We start from the raw sequence: 21,455 nt of genomic DNA, 5'->3' as shown, positions 1-21,455 counted from the left end.
AATTTTGGTTTGTTAAACTCTGATAGTTCTTTTACAAATGTAAATGTCCTTGGATTTGTAGCATAAATGTTCATAACTGGGATATCTTTTGGGGGGATTTTTTTCTTTGATGTGTATGAAGTGTCCTTCCCCATATCTTTCGATTAATTTTGCTTGGAAGACTGTTTTGGGAGACAATGGAAACACTATACCAGCTTCCTTCCTTCCTCCCTTTCTTTGTTTCTTTATTTCTTCCTTCCTTCCTTTCAAAAAATTTTCAATCCTTTCCTCTGAGGTAATGTCTACCCTTGATGTTGCAGTGTGTATGTTGTATTCAGCAGATGGGTAGATCCTGTTTTTACATTCATTCTGTAAGTCTGCATCTTTTTATTAAGAAATGAAATCCATTGATATTAAGAGATATTAATGACCAGGGAACATTAATTCCTGTTATTTTGTGGTTGTGATGGTAGTGTGTGCTTTTAATTTTGCTGGTGTGAAGTTATTTATTGTCTATGGTTTAATTGGCTTGGAGTTTTCCTTCTAGCACATTTTGTATGGCTGAATTCATAGATAAATATTGTTTAAATTTGACTGTTTCATAGACTATTTTGCTTTCTCCATCTTTGGTGATTGAAATTTTTTCAAAATTTAATAGTCTGGGCTGGCATCTGTAGTCTCAGAGTTTAAAAGACATCTGCCCAGGCCCTTCCAGCATTTAATGTCTCCACTGTGAATTGATTGTAATTCTAATGCATTTTTTTATATGTTACTTGGCCTTTTTTCCTTGAAGTGTTTGATATACAATATTGGTTCTGCAAGATTAATGTTTTGATTACTATGAAGCACATGGAATTTCTTTTCTGGTCTAATTTACTTGGTGTTCTCTGTAAGCTTTTTATTTCTTTATAGGCATCTTCTTCTTTATGCCGGGAATTTTTTTTTCTATGATTCTGTTGAAAACATTTTCCTGAGCGTTTGAATTGGGATTCTACTTTTTCTTCAATTCCTATTATGTTTAAGTTTGATCTCTTCATAATACTGCATATTACCTGAATATTTTTTGTCAGGAACTTTTATATCTAACATTTTTGACAGTTGTTTCATCTTTTCTATCATATATTTTACACCTGAGATTATTTCTTCCAGGTCTTGTATTCTGTTAGTGATTCTTGCATTTGTAGTTCTTGCTTGCTTACCTAGATTTTTTTCATCTTTGGGATTCCCACAGTTCCCACAGTGCTCATTTATTGCTTTTATTTCTATTTTCAGATCTGGAAAATTTTTAATCATTTCCTTCACCTGTTGGCTTGTGTTTTACTGGATTTGTTTAAAGGATTTGTTCATTTCCTCTTTCAGCACTTCAACATATTCGTAAGATTAAATTTAAGATAATTTTTTTGTGTTTCAGCTATCTTGGATTATCTAATGCTTTCCATAGTAAAATAGCTTGACTTTGGTTGTGCCATATTGCCCTGGGTGTTCCTTACCATGTTCTTGTGCTAGCCTCAAGTCATCTAGGTTCAAAGTTATCATAAGCTTCAGTGCTGATTTCAGACTACCTTTGTTGAATTGTTTTTTGATAATTTTTACATTGCTTTCTGTTTTCTCTCTGGTCCTGTGACCTGAATAGCCTGTGGTTCTAGTGACCAGCAAGTCTTTAGTTCCAGCAGTCTGTCTCCACTGTGGTTTTGCTGGCCTGTGTGACCTCTGGGTTTTGGGGTACTGTTGGCTCTGGGGTTCTGGGGTTCTGAGGTTCTGTGAACTGTCATGGCCTCTGGGGTATTGTGGCCTCTGGGCTTTGTACTACCCAGACTTTTTATAATTCTTAATACAGGGGTAGCCTCCATTGTAGTTGGAGTCATATGCCAGGGTTATGGAGCACAGGAGAGAAGCTGAGATTGGGATTCTTCAGAGGGATTTAAGATATATTAGTGGGCCGGGTGGTGGAGGTGGTGCACGCCTTTAATCCCAGCACTTGGGAGGTGGAGGCAGAGGGATTTCTGAGTTTGGGGCCAGCCTGATCTACAGAGTGAGTTCCAGGACAGCCGGGGCAACACAGAGAAACCCTGTCTCGAAAAACAAACAAACAAACAAACAAACAAATAAATAAATAAATAAATAGATATATTAGTGGACAGTAGTCTTTGTGTTACTTGGGGTTTTTAGTACCAGCAGTACCCTCTTTTAGAGCAGAACTCTTTTGGTGGGATTGTGATCTGTGATTTACCAAGCATATTTTTATAGAAGCAAAGACTTCATGTTGATGTTTTACAAATAGTTTACTGTTACTACAATAGCTTCTCCTGTCAGTTATCACTCTGTTGAGTTTGTAAAATATTATTTCATAGCCTAAACAATTCAGCAATATGAGACATTCATTATTAAGTAGATGAAATATTATTGATGAATATATGGATTAGTAAGAGGAAAGCCTAATATTAATAAGATAAGGAAGGCTATGGTCATTAATCTTTCAATGCCATGTGAATAGAAACAAGAAGTAAGTTTGAAATCAGGCAGAAAAGAATGATCCCATCTAGAAAACACTCCATAACACAAACGTTTAAGATAGACACGCTAACATATTTGAATTTTTTCTTTCCTATATTTTCTAACCTAGATTTATATTTTTGAAAATAATATCTACTATCAACCTGATATCAAGAGCAGTTCTTTACGACTGACATCTTCAGGAAAGGAAGGAATTATTTTTAATGGGATTGCTGACTGGTTATATGAAGGTGAGTTGGAAAATTCTAATTTCTAAAGGGCAAAATGACATATTTGTACATAAAACCTCAAAGAAAATCTGCTCATTCCAGATGTCCATTGCCTCCCTGGTTCTTCTTCATATTTCTTTGTAAGATTGGCATGCTCTCTTATTTCATGGGCTTATATGCTGCCTGGTTGTGCCTCCTATCTTCATATGTACTACATATATATTATATGGTGAGCGGATATGTGAGGGTACCAATGGATGTATTTACACTGTGTTCAGGCTGGACCTGTTTCAGTTCTGGTGATACTTAACTAATTAAAAAGATGGTTTCAGCACTCAGAAATTTGATGCCAAATTTTTTCTTTACTTTGGAAAGAAGACACAATCTCCTCATTGTTAAAAATTACATGAAGTAGGTTAGAGAGTTTACTTGGCATTTGAGAATGCTCTGGTCTTCCAATGAACCTGAGATAACTTCCCAGAACTGATATTAGGTGATTCACAACTGCCTGTAACTCCATGCCCAAATGCTTCACTTTCATGGTTATATAAGTGTATATGAACATTCACATGCACATCATTATCATCATATATTTGTTTTATTTGGGTTTTATGATTGTTGATTTTGAAGACAGGGTTTTGTTATGTAACCCTGGCTGTCCTGAAACTCACTCTGTAGACCAGGCTGACCTTGAACTCACATGCATTTGCCTCCTGAGAGCTGGAATTAAAGGTGTTTGTTGCCACCACCTGGCTGCACATTATTCAAAATAAAGAGCTGAAGAGATAATTCATCACTTAAGTGCAATAAATATCATGTTCTAGACTACTTGGAGGATTAAAATTGTCTTTAACCCAAATTCTAGAATATCTAATACTACTTTCTTGAATTTGTGAGTTCCTGCATTTATAAACCACATAAACTTATGTTTGTACATAATAAATATGTAAAAATTAAATAAGTTCATTTAATTATAGTACAACTAAATTTCAAAAATTTACTCAAAGTATGTTTGAATTTTGTTCTTCTAATCAGGAACATCCTCTCATGTTTGAATAATTATTCCTCAGAAACAACAAGAGGGGCATAATTTATGATTTATTTTTGATACTGTTAAATTTTGATAACAGTTGAGACTTTACAAGCAAATTAGGTGGTGAAAATCTTTGTCTACTTTTGACCATGGAGTCATCATTAACTAGCCATGTTATAAGTCTGAGGAAGTAGGCCTGTCTTTAATACCTAGGCTTACTTACTGTTCAACCAAGTGTGGCAAATTATGTCAATATTTAAACTGAGTCAGTATACTTGATTGAGAATTATAAAGTAGTAATAATTAAGAAAATCAATTTCATATCTCAAATTTATAGTCTATCCTTCATTTGATCAATTATCACTTAGAAAATACTTTATTATTTTCTGTAATCAAAGTCATGTACGTAAGACCTTACATATTTAACTCATTGTGTTACCCTTGTACAAATACAAGATTTTTAAATAATCTAGACCAATATTGCTGCTAATTTTTCTACATAGCTACCTCAATATGAGAAAAAGGAACACACTTTTCCAAAGTGGACATTTTATAGAAATACTGTAAATGTTCCAATTATATATATAATATATAAATATAGTTTATATATATAAAATAGTTTATATTTTCACATTTATATAAAAGAACAATAGTAATTATATGTTATATATTAGTAGTTGTAATATGTTTTTTCAGTGATTTTAATTTGCAGAGATAGTGCAAATAAGAATAAAAGTAAATTTAAAGAAAAATCTCAGTAAACATCAATATTCAGTTACTATTATTGCTTCTATAATATTTATTTCTGTGTGTGTACCTGTGTGTGTGCATGTGTGTGTGTGTGGGTGTGTGTACGTGTGTGTAAATGCTATACCATGTATGTAGAAATCAGATGGCACTCACTAGATGCAGTTCTGTCCTTCTACAATATGGAGTTCATGTATGGAACTCAGGAAATCAGGTTTGGTGGCAGGCATTTTTACTCACTGAGCTAGCTCACCACTCTAGACACCACTGTTTAAAATCCCTTCTCAATACTCATCTGAATAAAAATCATTCTAGAGTAAGATAAGAGTACACAAAATAGCCTTGATAAAGCAGGTGTGTCTATGCATCATAAAGCTTTTACAGAATACGTTGTATTCCCAGCAGTGTGATAGCATTACTTTACACATAAAGGAACATTAATCAGACATCCACCCATTCATGAATCTCCTCACTCAATGGCCATTACCATTAGCCATCTGCATTCCAGTTATGTTCTGGTAGTCCAGTACAATGATCATGAGCAAGGGACTATGCGGCCTTGAGGATCTTATATTCAGTGAAAGTTTTTCATAGTTTTATTGATTTATAGTCTTTCAAGTTTAGATGGGTATGTGATCTAGTCAACATTGGGTATTTCAGTGTACATGTGTATACCCACATATACATAAATATTTACACATGCATACACACTATATGCATATATACATATCCATATACACACATACATACACATCACATATACATATAAAGACACACACATAAATATATATGTATGTATGTATATACATACATATATATATATATCTTGAATAGTGAGAGTTGTTGAATGGTAGTGAGTATCTACAATAGTTAGAGCATGAAAGTGTTAAATCGAACATCAGAGAAATACAATACAAGAAGAGTTCTCTGATGAGAGTTCTGGAAGTTTCTCTCGAGTGTCCTAGATAAATTACTCAAGATGCTGAGTATGGCACTGACTGAGAAATCAAGTTCATCACAAGCCAGGTTTCTTCATGTATTCTTTTTATTTTTTTATTCGATATATTTTTTTATTTAAGTTTCAAATGATTTCCTATTTTCAGAACCCCCCCCACTCCCCGAAAGTCACATAAGCCCCCTTCCCTCCCCCGTTCTCCCATCCACCCCTTCCCACTTCCCTGTTCTGGTTTTGCCCTATACTGCTACACTGAGTCTTTCCAGAACCAGGGGCCACTCCTCCGTTCTTCTTGTACCTCATTTGATGTGTGAATTATGTTTTAGGTATTCCAATTTTCTAGGCTAATATCCACTTATTAGTGAGTGCATACCATGATTGGTCTTTTGAGACTGAGTTACCTCACTTAGTATGATGTTCTCCAACTCCTTCCATTTGTCTAAGAATTTCATGAATTCATTGTTTCTAATGGCTGAACAGTACTCCATTGTGTGTATATACCACATTTTTTGGATCCATTTTCCGTTGAGGGATACCTGGGTTCTTTCCAGCTTCTGGCTATTATGAATAGGGCTGCTATGAACATAGTGGAGCACGTATCCTTATTACATGCTGGGGAATCCTCTGGGTATATGCCCAGGAGTGGTATAGCAGGATCCTCCGGAATTGACATGCCCAGCTTTCTGAGGAACTGCCAGACTGATTTCCAGAGTGGTTGTACCAGTTTGCAACCCCACCAGCAGTGGAGGAATGTTCCTCTTTCTCCACATCCTCACCAGTACCTGCTTTCTCCTGAATTTTTAATCTTAGCCATTCTGACTGGTGTAAGGTGAAATCTCAGTGTTGTTTTGATTTGCATTTCCCTAATTTCTTCATTTATTCTAAAAGACAAGAACATAGGTTTAATTTTGCTCAGAGAAGCAGAGAGGCTCTGGTAAGCCTCTTGTGTCCAAAAATCCTCAATACTATAGGAGATTGCATGATGAAGGAAACATGTACAGACTATGAATCATAGTAGATGTAGGTTTGTAGAGAAGTTGTGAGTCTTAGCCCATTCTAGGGATTTGTAAAACATTTTCCAATAAGGAAGGCACCTAAGTAGATACTGAATGATTAAAACATGTTGTTAGGGCTCAGAGATAGCTCAGCAGATCAGACAAGAATGAGAACCTGGTTTAGAATCCTCCATGGAAAGATATAAACATGGGAATGGTACCACATATCTGTAATTTTAATGCTCCAAACAGAAAAGGTAAGGAGAGGCCAATGAATCCTTGGAGTTTGATGAGCCAGTTAGTCTCCAGTACACAGGTATGAACATAAAACCTGTGTCTACAAGATAGAAGATGTTGTCAGACAACTGATTTCCAAGACTTGGCACTTACAGGTGGCATGCACACACACATGCTCATATACATACATATGTACATGCACACACACACACACACACACACACAAAGGGAAGTGTAATCCCCTAAATGATCTTTGCAAAGATAAATAAGGGTTGAACAGTTGTTTGTGCCTGGGGAATTCAAATTGACTTGACAGCAATGGTGTATAAAAATGAGACAGGAAGAAGGCAGAAAGAACCAAGATTGGTAGTGACCTAGAACAGTAAGCTAGGACTTTGATTATTCTGTTACTTGGAAATTCAGAGAAGCTGATCAAATAGGAAGTGATAAAAGATTAGCTCTTCTACAGAGATTGGTCCTTTGGACGATGGTGTAGAATGTGGATCAGATCATGAAAGGAGCTTGCAAACTGCTATTGACAAGGTGTTTTCTGTGTTCAGTCAAGAGATAATGAGTCATAAAAGTTGAGCTAAACTAGTTAGTGGAAGGAGAGATTGTAAAGTTGATGAGGCAATAGCAACCTTAGGTCTTAGTGACTAAGCGGAGGGATTACATGAGAAAAGGTGAAGAAAGGTTCTACTGCTTTGGGTGGGGTCACTAGTGAACAGTGATGGTTAACAGTGAGTGGGAAAAAAGAACAACAATCTCATGTAATTGAAGGTTTGGTATAAGTGTAGACATTTCACAGACTGTTGGTGCTCTATGATGGGTGACACAGGGCAATATTTTTAAGCCAACAAGGTAAATACTCAATGTTGCTAATCAATGTTGTTTGTGCAGATTTCTCTGCCTTGAACACAGATTGAGAGGACTATGATAGCAGCTTCCTTGGAAAAGGTGAATCCAAACTGTAGCCATTCCATTTTGGTAAAATGTTTTCTTTTTCAGCTTTTGTTTTTATTCGGTATATTTTTTATTTAGATTTCAAATGATTTCCCCTTTTCTGGCCCCCTCACTCCCTGAAAGTCACATAAGCCCCCCTTCCCTCCCCCTGTTCTCCCACCCACCCCTTCCCACTTCCCTCTTCTGGCTTTGCCCTATACTGCTACACTGAGTCTTCTCAGAACCAAAGGCCACTTCTCCATTGTTCTTGTACCTCATTTGATGTGTGGATTATGTTTTGGGTATTCCAGTTTTCTAGGTTAATATCCTCTTATTAGTGAGTGCATACCATGATTGATCTTTTGAGACTGTGTTACCTCACTTAGTATGATGTTCTCCAGCTCCATCCATTTGCCTAAGAATTTCAAGAATTCATTGTTTCTAATGGCTGAATAGTACACCATTGTGTATATATACCACATCTTTTTACATCCATTCTTCTGTTGAGGGATACCTGAGTTCTTTCCAGCTTCTGACTATTATAAATAGGGCTGTTATGAACATAGTGGAGCATGTATCCTTATTACATGCTAGGGAATCCTCTGGGTATATGCCCAGGATATAAATGTATTATTTGGGAGGGGAGTATTTATTTATTTATTTATTTATTTATTTAGTGTGTGTGTGTGTGTGTGTGTGTGAAGTACAATTGGTATGAGTTGTTTTTTTCTCTCAGGGTACCATGTAGGCTTTTAAGACTAAAGACAACTCAGCAGTCTTGGTAAGTACTTTTATTTGCAGAGACACTCACCCGCCCCAAAGTATTTTTCTTAGTGTGATAACATAACACAGTGGCTAGGGAGGTGACTCTCATGGTACTGTACTTGCTTACCATGCAAAAAGCCCTTGGCTTGTTCAGCAGCACCACCTATAGAGGCATAATGGTATTTGTCTGTAATCCCAGCACCCTAGAGGTAGAGAAAGAAAGATCAGAAGTTCAAGATCATCCTCAGCTACAAAGTGAGTTCAAGACCATTTTGGAATATACAAAATCTGTACAGCTCATAATAAACCAAATATTTTATGTAATTAATATATAAAATACAGATAATAAGTATAAATGTATATGTAAATATTAGCAAATAAACTACAAACAAAACTATAAATTAAAAGGCAATTTTGACAAAAGATTGTATTGAATATAAATAATACTATAGGCATAAACAGTATAAATAAACTAACATAGTATAAGCATATTATCAACAATATAAATTTAAACAAATAAATAACATAAATCCAAAATGAACATGGACAGTGTAGAGGACTCTAAGGAGGTCGCAAGGAAACAAGTCACAGATTGTCTGATGCCACTGCAGAATTGATGGCTTTGCAGAAGGGAATCTATGCAAAGATAGGATTTGCCATTCAAATTAAACTTTGTCACTCTGACTCCTGCATCATTATATTGCATTAGGGTTTGCTTTACCCAAAACCTCTGAGTACTATTATCCATGAGTTACCCAGTTCTCCAGCCAGAAATCCTATCATAACAGTTGTTTCAAAGAATTGGAAGTATAGATTCAGCAACTCTTTATGTCCTCAAACCAGTACTTCATATTGTCTCTCTGTTTCCCTAATGTACCATTAGTTCCTACACTCCAACGTTCTCCTTTCATTCACTATATCAACTGTGAGTGATTGACACACCCCTGCACAGTGTGTGTGTGTGTATGTGTGTAGTAGAGATTTACTCTTTTTGCACTTTAGAGCAAGCAGTTCTGACCTAAATCACCATATCTGGGAGATGCAGAATGACACATATCACATTTTTATATTTTTTGAGTCAATTCTTGCTAAAGAATGTTGGGGGTGGAAATACAGATGTGTCACATAAAAGACAATAAAATGTTTTAAGCCAGATGACACTCCTGTAGGTGGAAGTCTGAGGCTGGAGAATTGAAAGTAAACAAATCTCTGCTATAGAGTGAGTCCTAGCCCAAGTAAGCTACTTAGTAACATTGTGTCTCAATAGAAGAACAATGTATTCTTAGGTTGGAATGTAAGGATGGGACATATTCTTTTTACTATTAGGCCAATTTGTGAGCACAGTATTATTGTCACCTACTGACACTAAGTGAAGTAAGTCCTTATACATCTTTCAAAGAGCCATTTTAAGTCTCTTGGCTTCCTTCTAGAATCCTTTAATTCATAGTGAAAGTACAAACACATATTTTTGAAGAGCTTATAAAATTCAGAGAAATATGCAAAACATAAAAGCTATAAGACTGTTTTAAATATTGTATTTGTTGGAAGTAAATGACATGTTAGTCATATACATCCCTGGATTTGGTGTGGGGATATAACTAAAGATACTATGTCAAAGTTTGTTTTAAACAACTTTTAAATTGAAAAAAAAATAAGAAGGATGTACACAGTTGACATGTTCACAATCTGAAATTGTAGGGGGATTAAGAGAGAATAATGAGATAACACATTCAAACTATATAACTATACAAAAAGAAAACTCTAATTAAGTATTTGATTTATTAGAACAAATTTTCTGGTTCTTTAAAATATTTTGAGGATAGTGGAGGTCTGGAGACATGGCACAGCGATTAGGAGTGCTTGCTGTTCTTCTTGAGTTTGGTTCTCAGTACTCATGTCAGGTAACACCCAACTGCCTATATTTACTGTTCCAGAGGATCTGATATCTTCTTTCAGCCTACGTGGGAACCTTCACTCACAGTACTCACACACATTAAAACAACGAAGTTGGTGCAATAAGAATAAGAATAATAATGATGCCTAAATTATTTATTGTGTATTTTAAGGGATCATGCTATGAAATTCAGTCCACAGCTGTAGAATGCATTCTTCTGTCAAATGTGAATGCAATACTACATCGATGAATAACGGTATCTGTGTTTGACATGTTTACAGTGAAGTGAATTGACCAACTATGAGCAGTTACTACTGAACTGACCCTTCTACTTGTGATAGTCAGAGGTATGAGCAAAAGTTAGGTCAGGATATTAAATAGGTTTGTAAGCAGAGCACAGTGTGGTGGTATGGAGGAGTTTAAGGCATTCAACAGATGAAACAATGATCCTTGCTTTAGTCTGAAGGACCAGTAAAAAGAAAAAATATGTATATTAAAAATATTACCTTCTCCATACACTGTTGTATCTGTTTCATTAAACGTGAACAGTAGAAATCTCTCTCTTTTTTTTAATGTGGTTGCTACAGTTTTATGTGTTCTTGGTAATGTGCAACTCATCAGTTTATCAAGTACTGAGCATTCACTCAGTGCCAGTGAAACTATAAATAGAAAATAAGACAAAGTAGACAACCAGAGAGAGAGAGACATAAAAGACAGGGAAAGAGCAAGAGAGATGGTTTCCAAAAGGTGTGGCTTCTCTATGGGTTTCGAAACAGCTGCTGGATTTGCTGATATGCCATTGGAGGTTTAAGCCAAAGTATGAGACTGTAAGAAGGAAGTGGGAAGATTCTTAGACAGACAATTCCCTCATGAATATTGACAAGTAGGACAAACCAAAAGCAGAGATTTTAGTGATGTCTTCAGGAAATCCTGTCTGCTTAAAATGGTGGGCAAAAACCTGCTGGCTTTTCAGAAGAACGTGTTAATCTAAATACAATAATTGTATCTTAGTTAGATTTTGGGAAACACTTTATGTTTTTGGCTGTGTGACTTTGGAGTCTGTGACAAAAAACTGCATGTGGTACAATCTCCATCTAGAGTAAAATTCCTTCAGTCAGAGAAATAAAATTTGTAGAAAGGAGCCCAAATTACACTAAATTAGAATGCAGTGTGATTTGTTTTTAAAAAGTTGTTTGTAAACAATATAATTAGCATATGGAAACACAATCCCTAAATAAATGCCCTGTTAGGTGCAATTAAATAAATCGTTCCTTTTTCAGACTTGCTATTGAGGAAATTACATTAATAAGGCTTGTATGTATCCCCTTCTTATTTCAGATGTTGTATCTTCCTCTCCATACACCTTGATTGAGACAGTCTTTTGCTGTACACTAGCTCTGCATATACAAGCAACAACAAACCACAAAGGTCTAGGGATATTCTTCTCTTCTGTTATCTCTCTATTACAGATCTGGAACTTACCAGTGTCAGGGCATAAATGTCTGGAGTTTTACTTGGTCCCTGGGGAAGTAAACACAAGTCCTGAAAGATGCATCTGAAGCATTTTATTTACTGAGATGCCAAGTTGTTTTGTTTTTGCTTTTGTTCTTTCTTTCTTCAATTATTTATTTATCAGAACTGTGGGACAAAGATGTATTTGCTAATCACCTGGGTTTTTTTTTTTTTCATAGTAACAATATACTTGATTTTGGGAAGATAAGTTATATAATCAATTCAAGCAAAGTGACTATACTGTCTGTTAGGTTTCTGATTTTCTTCTCTTTTGTTTGTCTGTACTGATTTTCTTCTCTTTTGTTTTTCCATTACAATGATCTTAAAGTGATTACGGGGGAAATTTCAGTGTCTAATTAAGAAGAATGGACTTGTTAATATGTTCCAATTGGAGTCATTGTTCCTTCAGGCAGTAAAACTTCATAATTAGGAGAACAGAAAACATGCTATCCCATGTGGTTTCCCAGTGGCAGGGCATTACCTTTTACACTCCTTGTTTATACTGTTTTCAATGCTCTTAAATAAAAAACCCTCTGATATTTCTACAGAACAGATGATCCCATGTGTTGTTCCAGAAACTTAAAACAAATACAAATAGTTGAAAGGACCACCAGATTCCTACAGTGAGTGACCTTGTGGCTCTTCTCTTGCCATCAATGTTTGCTTGTTTAGAGCCATGGAAGCATAGCTATTGTGGCAGTGACAGATATTTTGATAAGATCTCATATAGCTGCTCCCACAGGCAAATGTACAGCAAATGCTGAACACTTTTAGAACATGTGCTTCTCTGTCACACAGATGCCATTTCATTGAATGTAAGGGTCCTATGCAGTCAGTCTGCTACCAGATAGCTGGCTCTGTTCTACAAGATGGTCATCACTACCCTTGCATGTAAAGTGGGAGCTGAAGGCTAACTAATGCACTACAGGCTGCATTGTCCATGTGATTATTGATTATGTGTGTCATCTATTGCTGTTACTTTAGCATCTTCATAAATATTTTTACATATATTTAGTCCTTCTGGTAAGGCTTCCCTTAATTTCTCTGACTCTAAATTTTAAGTTTCATGCTTCTCATATGTCTGATCAAGTAGACATTTATTAGTTACTATCTACTAATAAAAGCTTGTTCTAGAAACATGGAAACATTTTGTTCAAAATTATTTTATGTTGTAGGTTCTGTTTAATATTAAATTCCAGTGCCTTTCCTGAGTCAGAATATAGTATAGCACTGATCTAGTTCCAGTTTGCTCATGTGTATCATTCCTAGGGACCTGCCTGCACTTTAAACCTGCATCCATGCCTAATCTATGTTTGGGAACAGAATTTGGACCACAGATTTGAAATGAAGGAGTGAGGCAAGTTCCCAACTGCTAGTGTAGTCTGACACCTCTGCTCTTCTAGGTTAAACCTTTCCATACACACACATGCACACACACACACACACACACACACACACACACTCACACACGCACACACACACACACACACATTCCATTTTATACTGTATTGTTGCTACATATATTCAGTGGAACATACAGTCATCAGTTTATAAGGGAGAAGTTTGCGTTGCATTTTGATTATCCATTGTCAAGGTAATTGTTTAATATTCAAAGATTACTGGGCTTTTTTTGGATCTTGCCTCTCTTTTCCCAACTGCACAAGGAAAGGATTATTACAGGGATGCCCCAGAACCCAGTGTTCTGCAGGTATGTCCACATTTCAAGCTTCTCTTTTTTTCCTATGATATTTCTCTAGGTTTTTAGACCTAGAGACCTATGTCAAACTAGACCTATGTCAGCCATGTTTTACAATCTTTATGATTACTATTATTTTTGTTACAGCCAGGTAACATAAGTATTTGCTCTTCCAACAACTTTCACCTCTACCTTCATACCATTTAAGGACACCACAGATAACAGTTGACACATAACCACATCTTTCTATGGTTCACAATACTTTATTTCCTTTCTGGAAAAAAATTACAACACAATACAACACACACACACACACATACACACACACACACCACTCAAAACAGCTTCTGTTCTCAACAATTTACGTCTGAATATGTATTTTCTGAATCTCTTTTCTAGTATTAATTACTGTTCCATAATCCCTAAAGGAAAGAATTGACATATTTGGCAAAATTAGTTGAATATATTTCATCTATGAAGAGAGCCTTTACAGTGGTGAAGACATGGGATACCTCAGAGGAATCTGTTATAATATAAACTAAAACCAGGCACTATAAGCGCAGTAATGAGCTGTTTCCTGACACAGAGACATGTTGTAGAGACACATGGGCAATAGTGGAAATAGCATTTAAAGTTCACACCCAGCCCGAGGTGATATTGCAGAATGAAACTGTGAAGAAAAAAAAAAAAAAACTGGTTTTACTCACTTGTTTCTGATCGTCAGTGTAACTGCTGTAATGACTTTATACTACAGAAGCCAGAAGGCAAAGCTTGGGGAATTTTGATGTGATTTCTACAAATTAAATTTCTGATGAACACAGTTGATCTTATGTTATATATAAAAAGTGTTTCTATGTGTTTTATTCTTTCCTTAGAGTTAAAAAGAGTATAACAATTACAGGTAGCACCTACCTTGTCTGATGAGAGAATGGAATGAACAGTTGCATGAAAATATGTATGAATTGCATCATAAGTTTTCATGGTATTAGCTATACCTCCCTCGCTATTCTTGTCCTATTCTTTTCTCTAAAATGATACTTTCATGTGTCCAGTCCATACTACCTCATGCCCCAACTTGGATGCTCCATTCTATACTTCCTCTCGATCTGCTTTTCCTGGAATTCAAATAGCAATTTAAAAATACAGATTTCTTGAGGAAGTGAATAAAATATAGGATGCTGTCTAGATAATATTCATGCACAATGAGGATGTCAAGGACAGATGTTTGTGGGTCACTGAGCCCACATCTCTACAGTCGATCTCAAATAACACTCATTTATTCTAGAAGAACTTCTGCATTCTCATATTGCCCACTGGTGGTCACCCGATGGAGAGAGACTCGCCTTCCTGATGATAAATGACTCCTTGGTTCCTAACATGGTTATACCTCGATTTACTGGGGCACTGTACCCCAAAGCAAAGCAGTACCCGTACCCCAAGGTAAGCAATGTGAAAGAGTTATTTGTTCTTTCTCTCTGCATTGGTGGCTTGATGGACAGCATGCTTGAGCTTTTTTTCTTAAAGTGCCTCTAAAAGATAAGTTTCCTATCTGCAAACACAGCCATCAATTCTAAGCTTGTCAGCTGAAATCAAGGGAGAATGTCAGTAGAAAAAGGTACAAGTGGGGCTAGAGCTATTGCTCCAACAATAAATCATGTGCTGTTTGAGCAGAAGACATGGATTTGATCCTCTAGAACTCATATTAAAAAGAAAGACTTTGCAGTATGTAGTACTGGTAACCCCGGTGGTGCAATGGTAGATGTATGTGGACCACTGGAGATTACTGGCCAGATAGACTAAATCTCATGGTTAGCTCCAAGCCAATGAAAAACCCTTTCTCAAAAAATTAATGTGACTAATACCAGAAGAATTACTAAAAGGAATTGACTCTGGTCTCTATACAAATGCATACTTATGTTCATTCACTGGTATAGATCTGCACACAAGAACATACACACACACACACAGAGAGGGGGGGGGAGAGGGAACATGAGACATATTGCACTTCTTCCCTTCTAATGCTCATTCTTGATTTTTTTTTTTTCTTACCTCTGTTCAGTTGAAAGGGGGATAAGAAGAGATAAAGGGCAGAATGGAGGAGAGGACAAAGCCTTCTCCAAAGTACATCCTTGGAGTTGTAAATAGATGTTATATGATGAAGAAATGCTATAGCTAAATGTTAGGAGTTCTTAGTTTCAAACATTTTTTTAGTTTCTTTCAGATGACTTATTATAGCAGTTAATGTACTATAAGTTACTATGTATTTTAATTCTCTCATAAAAATTGACTGAGCATAAAGAATCTCTAGTCCAAAAAAGATGAATCATAAAGGGCTCCAGTAAAGAATAGAATAAGCATAAAGAATTCACTACTAAATGTATTAACAGAAGCATTATTTTGGTAGAACCTGATATAGAATATGTTTTATGAAATGCTCTTGTTCAGTCCTACCCAGTAGTGCATAAGTTAGATAAAAAGGTTTTATAGAGCAAGAAGAGCATAGAAATTTTGCCTAGACAGCAAAATTATTTTCAAGTGTGGAATGAGGCCTCCAGAACAAGTACATAAACACAGTTAAAAGCATTGGATTTCTGTGCAGGATTTCCCTAATGCTTCAAGTTTTACTTGGTGGTAGTGGTAGTGGTGGTGATGGTGGTGGTAATAGTGGTGCGATGGAAGGAGTATTAGTGTTGGGGTTGGGGATGTGGTATGTGTTATATGCATAAATGTGTATAAAGTTTTATAGAGAGCTCAGAGGTAAGATGTCACAAGTCTTCTTCAATTATTATACACCTTATTTTTAAGATAGAGTCTCTCACTGAACCTTGTCCTCACCAAATTAGCTGGGCTGGTTCACAAGTAGACACTAGGAGTGTGGTTGTCTCAGCCTCTTCAGACATTGCTATATACCCATGGCTGTAACCAAGTATTCTTTTAATGTGGGATTCAAACTTAGATCACAAAGCTTGCATTATAGATGTTTTTCTGGTTTACCATCTTAGGCCTGTAGCGAAATATGTTGTGTATAGTATGGATGAATCATCTGTTAATTAAAAAGCCTACAGCCTATGACTTAGGCATGAAAGAGAAGTAGAACATCAAATTTTATTTAAATAAGTAAATTACAATAATGTTTATCTCTTAGTCTTTGAGAATGTCATAGATGTATGTCATACATTTTGATAACAACTACCCCTTACCACCTGAATATATGTTCTAGAGAACCCTGTTCCAACAATTATCCTATACAACTTTGTATCCTCTTCATTTAACCCATTGGGTTTAATTAGTGCTGCCCATATGTTCATGGGTACAAGGCTATCCACTGGAGATTGGGAAGCCTGCAATAACCACAGGACTGAAGAAATAAAGATTCTACTTTCCCAGTAACCATCATCTGCCAATTGCTCCTCTACCAAGTGTGAGGCTGGAGGTCCCACTGAATCCACACTGTAGTGTTAATTGACTTGGTCTGGTCTTCTGAAGATAAATTCTTCTTAGAACAATTTTCCTCACTATAAGGAGGTTTTAGCAAGATCTTTTATACATTGATCATGCAAAAACAACTTCTAAAAGTCTTCTTTGTATAGTTTAGGTCTTAATTATAGACATAGACCTTAATTATAGAGAGCCAAAAAACTTTTCTTTTTGTAGTAGAGAATGTATACCACAGCACACTTTTGAAGATCGAAGGACAACTGATAGGAGAAGTCTGTTATCTCTGGCCAACATGTAGGTCCCAGGGATCAAACTCAGATCATCATGGGAGGTGACAAGCCCTTTTTCTCACCATAACCCCTCCCTGACCTCCCAGAAACTGATTTTGAGTCACTGGTTTGGAGAAATGTGCTTTGTTCTTTTCATGTGCAAAAATCTTGGCTGGTCTTGAACCTGTTCATTATACTGTCTGTACAGTACAGGAAAACGTCATCACACTTGTTAGCCCAGTCTGCTGTGGAAACACAGTGAGGCTAGGATGAGTTGGTGGCCACTTACCAGGCCCTTTTCCTAAACACCACACTCAGACATTCTAGAGAGAAAAAACGGTAAGGTTTGAATGTGGAGAGCTTTGGAGATATTCACTGGATAGAGTTTAGTAGGCGCTAAGTCAGTGATCTTCAGAAAACAGCAGTCAGTGCCTATCAAAAAAGATTCCTATTCATATGCAAGAAACAAATTGTGTAACTTTCCCACAATTATAAGTTCAGCTAGATTTTTGTGGGTGAACATTTTGAGCCTGTAAACTACATACCTGCCCTTTGAACACATTCGATAAACTGAGTACTCTTTTCTGTTTAATTCTTCCCTTGCTTAATTTAACAATGGCAAAATCTTTGAATTTCTGAACTACAGAAAAGGGAGAGAGGTAGTAGTGTAAAAGGCAGGTGCAGAATGGAGTCAAATCAGCCCTGTGGAGGAGATAACACAGTGATTCATTTCTCAAGAGGGCAAATTGCACTTGATTTTTATAATAATTTACTTACTTGTGTCTTTTAATTAACTCCTCACTTATAGACAGTTTGGGTCTCACCACATAAAAAAACTGACACTCATAAATGGCGAACTATAAATATTTGAGAAAATTAAAATATGTCACCAGGAACTCAGATACAAAATAATTATAGATATATTATCATGTAATAAATTGTGGTTCCATTAGTTCTGGTACTGGGTGTCTATTTACTAATTGACCCTGTAATAGATACTATTAAAAAATTCTTTTGTTTTGAGGGAGGCTGCCACTTTCCCTCATTTAATCTTCATTGCATTCACTTATTTTTTAGGAATGGATAAGCAGAGATCCTAAAGTTTAAGTGAAGTTAAAAGGCATAGCTATGAGGTAGGCAGATGACTCAGCAGCTAAGAGTACAGAAGACCTAGGTTCTGTTCCTGGCATCCATGTTGTTTACCTTGCAACTGCCTGTAAATCCAGCTCCGGGGAATCTGATATCATTGGATGGATGCTGAATATACCTACATGCACATGCATGCACATATACACAAACCTATACGCACAATATATTTTTGATATGTTACATCTATTTTAGGAGAGGGAAATAACTTAAATAATGGTTCTAGAGATCAACTTTTATTTTTATAGAAACTCAGAAAACCTAAACATCTGCCTTTCTTTCCTAGATACTGATATGTGTCCATTTGCATAACTTACAGATAGAGACTCAGCTATATACAGACAACAGAGATAATGTGCTGTATTAACACAGCAGCACAGCATCATAAACTTACAGACTAAGCACTGATTGTCAATGAAAGTTTTAATATTAAAACCTGGAGCTAAAGAGATAATCTCATAGATTTCCCCTCATGCATCAGGACCTGACTTTGAGAACCAATGTATTACCCAGAAAAAGAATCTTGACCTGGTGTTCTCAAGCTTGTAATCAGCAAATGGGGAGATAGAGATAGACAGATCCCTGCGACACATCAGGCAGATATCGTAAGCTCCTTGGGAATCTCTAGACAATGAATGACTGGTTTATAAGGATGTGAAATGTGTTTCTGAGGATGACACTGAGGTTGCACCTTGTTGTCTACATATGTACACATATATGCTTTTCAGGTCACATGCATGGCATGCCCGCAAATTCACATGTATTTTGATAGAGTGAACAGACATTGTAGTAGTCAAAGCTATGAGAAAGGACCCTTGTCTGGGCATGGCTTTTATTTGAGAGAACCATCCATATGCTTAAGATACTAGTTTCAAAATAGACAGTTAGGGTTTGGATACTTGTACTACTCACACCGTAGCTCAGTATCTCTTTGAGTATGCCATTTAATTTTCCAACTTACTCTCTATCTACCCTACTTCTAAATGATTATTAATTTTCCCATAACAAATGCAGGTTCAATTTGCTTGCAAACAATAAAATTTCAGAAAGTGTCACTTTAGAAATCGAGATAATGTCGAGTTCATATTAAATCGCTGTTTAAATTAAGCTGGGTTTAAAAACCGGTACAGCAAAACTCAGCATGATCAGATTTACTGATGAAACACTTGCACCAAACAAATATATTTGGATTTTATTTAATTCAGCACGATTTGGTGCTCATAAAATACCCTATCATTAGCAACTCAGCACAAAGGAGATGCAGAGTTCTCTCTCTGTAACCTCAGGTTAATCTTCTTAATTAAAACATTATCTCATTTAATGACAATTTAGTTGCCAGTAAAACAAGGTTAATTATTATTGAGGCTTGCATTTCAGAATCATGGAGGATGAGATTCTGTGGATTTGCAGTCTTTGTGGCAAATGGGACTATGGAAAGCAAAGAGATGAACTGTCTCATTTGCACACTCTCTGAATGATTCGAATATTAAAAGGTGAAAATGAACTCACTAAGTTTGCTTAATTCCAAACTCCATGGAAATGTAAAATTTTAACTGAGATTATGAAGTGCTGAATAGCCAAATTTGGGAGGCAGCCTGATGCTTCACTGGGGTGCCTTTATATAAAAATGGTCTCCTCCATACACTTTTCAATTTGCATGCGGATGGAAGCTGATTGGGATATCAGTCATTCTGCACAGGTGCAAATTTACAGTTTCAGTGGCAGATTCCCTTAAAGAAATTATTAGTGTCAGTGTGTCTTTGGCAAAGTAAACCATAAACTATTGGAAAGAGTTCACAAGAATATCCAATCTATTCTAATGTCCTTATTTGTATAGTTAGTGTATTAAATGATTAAAATATAAGTACAAATTTCTCTGACTGGGTAAATTGTGTCATAAAAACACAAATCATTTTAGTTCATTTCCATATCTTCTTTTAGATAGTTTATTCAGCCATCTCTGTTACTTTACATAACAAAACTCTTACATTTTATCTAATGAAAGTATTTTTCTCACATGTCTTCGTGCATGTTTTCTGACATATTCTCAGATGAATATCTGTCTCTGTTTTGAAAATTAAGTAAATTGTGTATTGGAATTTTAATCATATACTTTATGGCACAGTGTAGCAGAGCCAAATTTAAATTCAGATTCCTCTGACTCACAGATTTATGATTTAGGTGATCCAGATCTCAAAACATGTCCCAATAATGAGCATTGGTCATGTCAACATTGTGCTAAAGGCAAGGTACAGCCCCTCTGGATCTAATCTTATAAACACTAACTTCTGACAGGTAGTAAGTTATGCTTAGTTAACAATATAGTAGGCATATTTGTAGATAGACAATATATATATATAATAGATAGATAAATAGATAGATAGATAGATAGATAGATAGATAGATAGATAGATAGATAGATATAGATAAATAGATGATAGATTGTTGGGTAATACAGCAAATAGTACTCAACAGAAAAATTATATATTGCATAAAAAGGATAGATGTAGGTGAGACAAAGGTGTTAGAACATACAAGTTAGAAAGTAACTGGTGGGTAGTTTGATAGTAGATGATAGATGATAGAGAAGTGATGATAATGTGTTGGATAATTTTATGTGAACTTGACATAAGTTAGAATCATCTAAGAGGAGGGAACCTCAATTAAGAAACTGCCTTCATAAGATTGGACTATAGGAAAGCTTGTAGGACATTTTCATAATTTGTGATTGATGGGAGAGAGCCCATCTATTCCTGGGATGGTGATCCTAGATTCTACAGAAAAGCAGCCTGAGAAAGCCAGGGAACAGCATATCTCTCTGTGCTCTTTGCAATATTACCTGCCTCCCAGCTCCTGCCTTATGTGAGTGCCTGTTCTCACTACTTTTGATGATGAAATATTATATTGTACTTTGAGCAGAATAAATCATTTCCTCCTCATATTGTTTTTGGTGATGATATTTCATCAAAGCAATAGTAATGCTAAAACAGGGATTTTATGTGATGGATAGAGAATAGATAGGTGATAAATAGATGTCAGAAGATAATGAAAGGTATGTGATAGACTGATAAATTGCAAACAGAAGAATAGTTAGGTAATATATATATATGTATATAGATAGATA

General features: G+C 35.9%; 1 protein-coding gene across 1 annotated transcript in view; it reads left to right on the top strand.

The window, feature by feature from the left end:
* Dpp10 (dipeptidyl peptidase like 10) overlaps nt 1-21,455 on the top strand; it is a 794,281-nt gene that overhangs the window by 680,627 nt on the left and 92,199 nt on the right. Inside the window, exons 8-9 of the mRNA XM_052200993.1 lie at nt 2,603-2,723; nt 14,764-14,918. Of these exons, the coding sequence (XP_052056953.1) occupies nt 2,603-2,723; nt 14,764-14,918 (276 nt within the window). The remainder of the gene's footprint in view (nt 1-2,602; nt 2,724-14,763; nt 14,919-21,455) is intronic.

This window comes from Apodemus sylvaticus, chromosome 12 (assembly GCF_947179515.1).
Source record: "Apodemus sylvaticus chromosome 12, mApoSyl1.1, whole genome shotgun sequence".
In the NCBI taxonomy this organism is placed as follows: Eukaryota; Metazoa; Chordata; class Mammalia; order Rodentia; family Muridae; genus Apodemus; species Apodemus sylvaticus.
The sequence above is the reverse complement of the archived record's forward strand: the minus strand, read 5'-3'. Positions and strand labels throughout refer to the sequence as shown.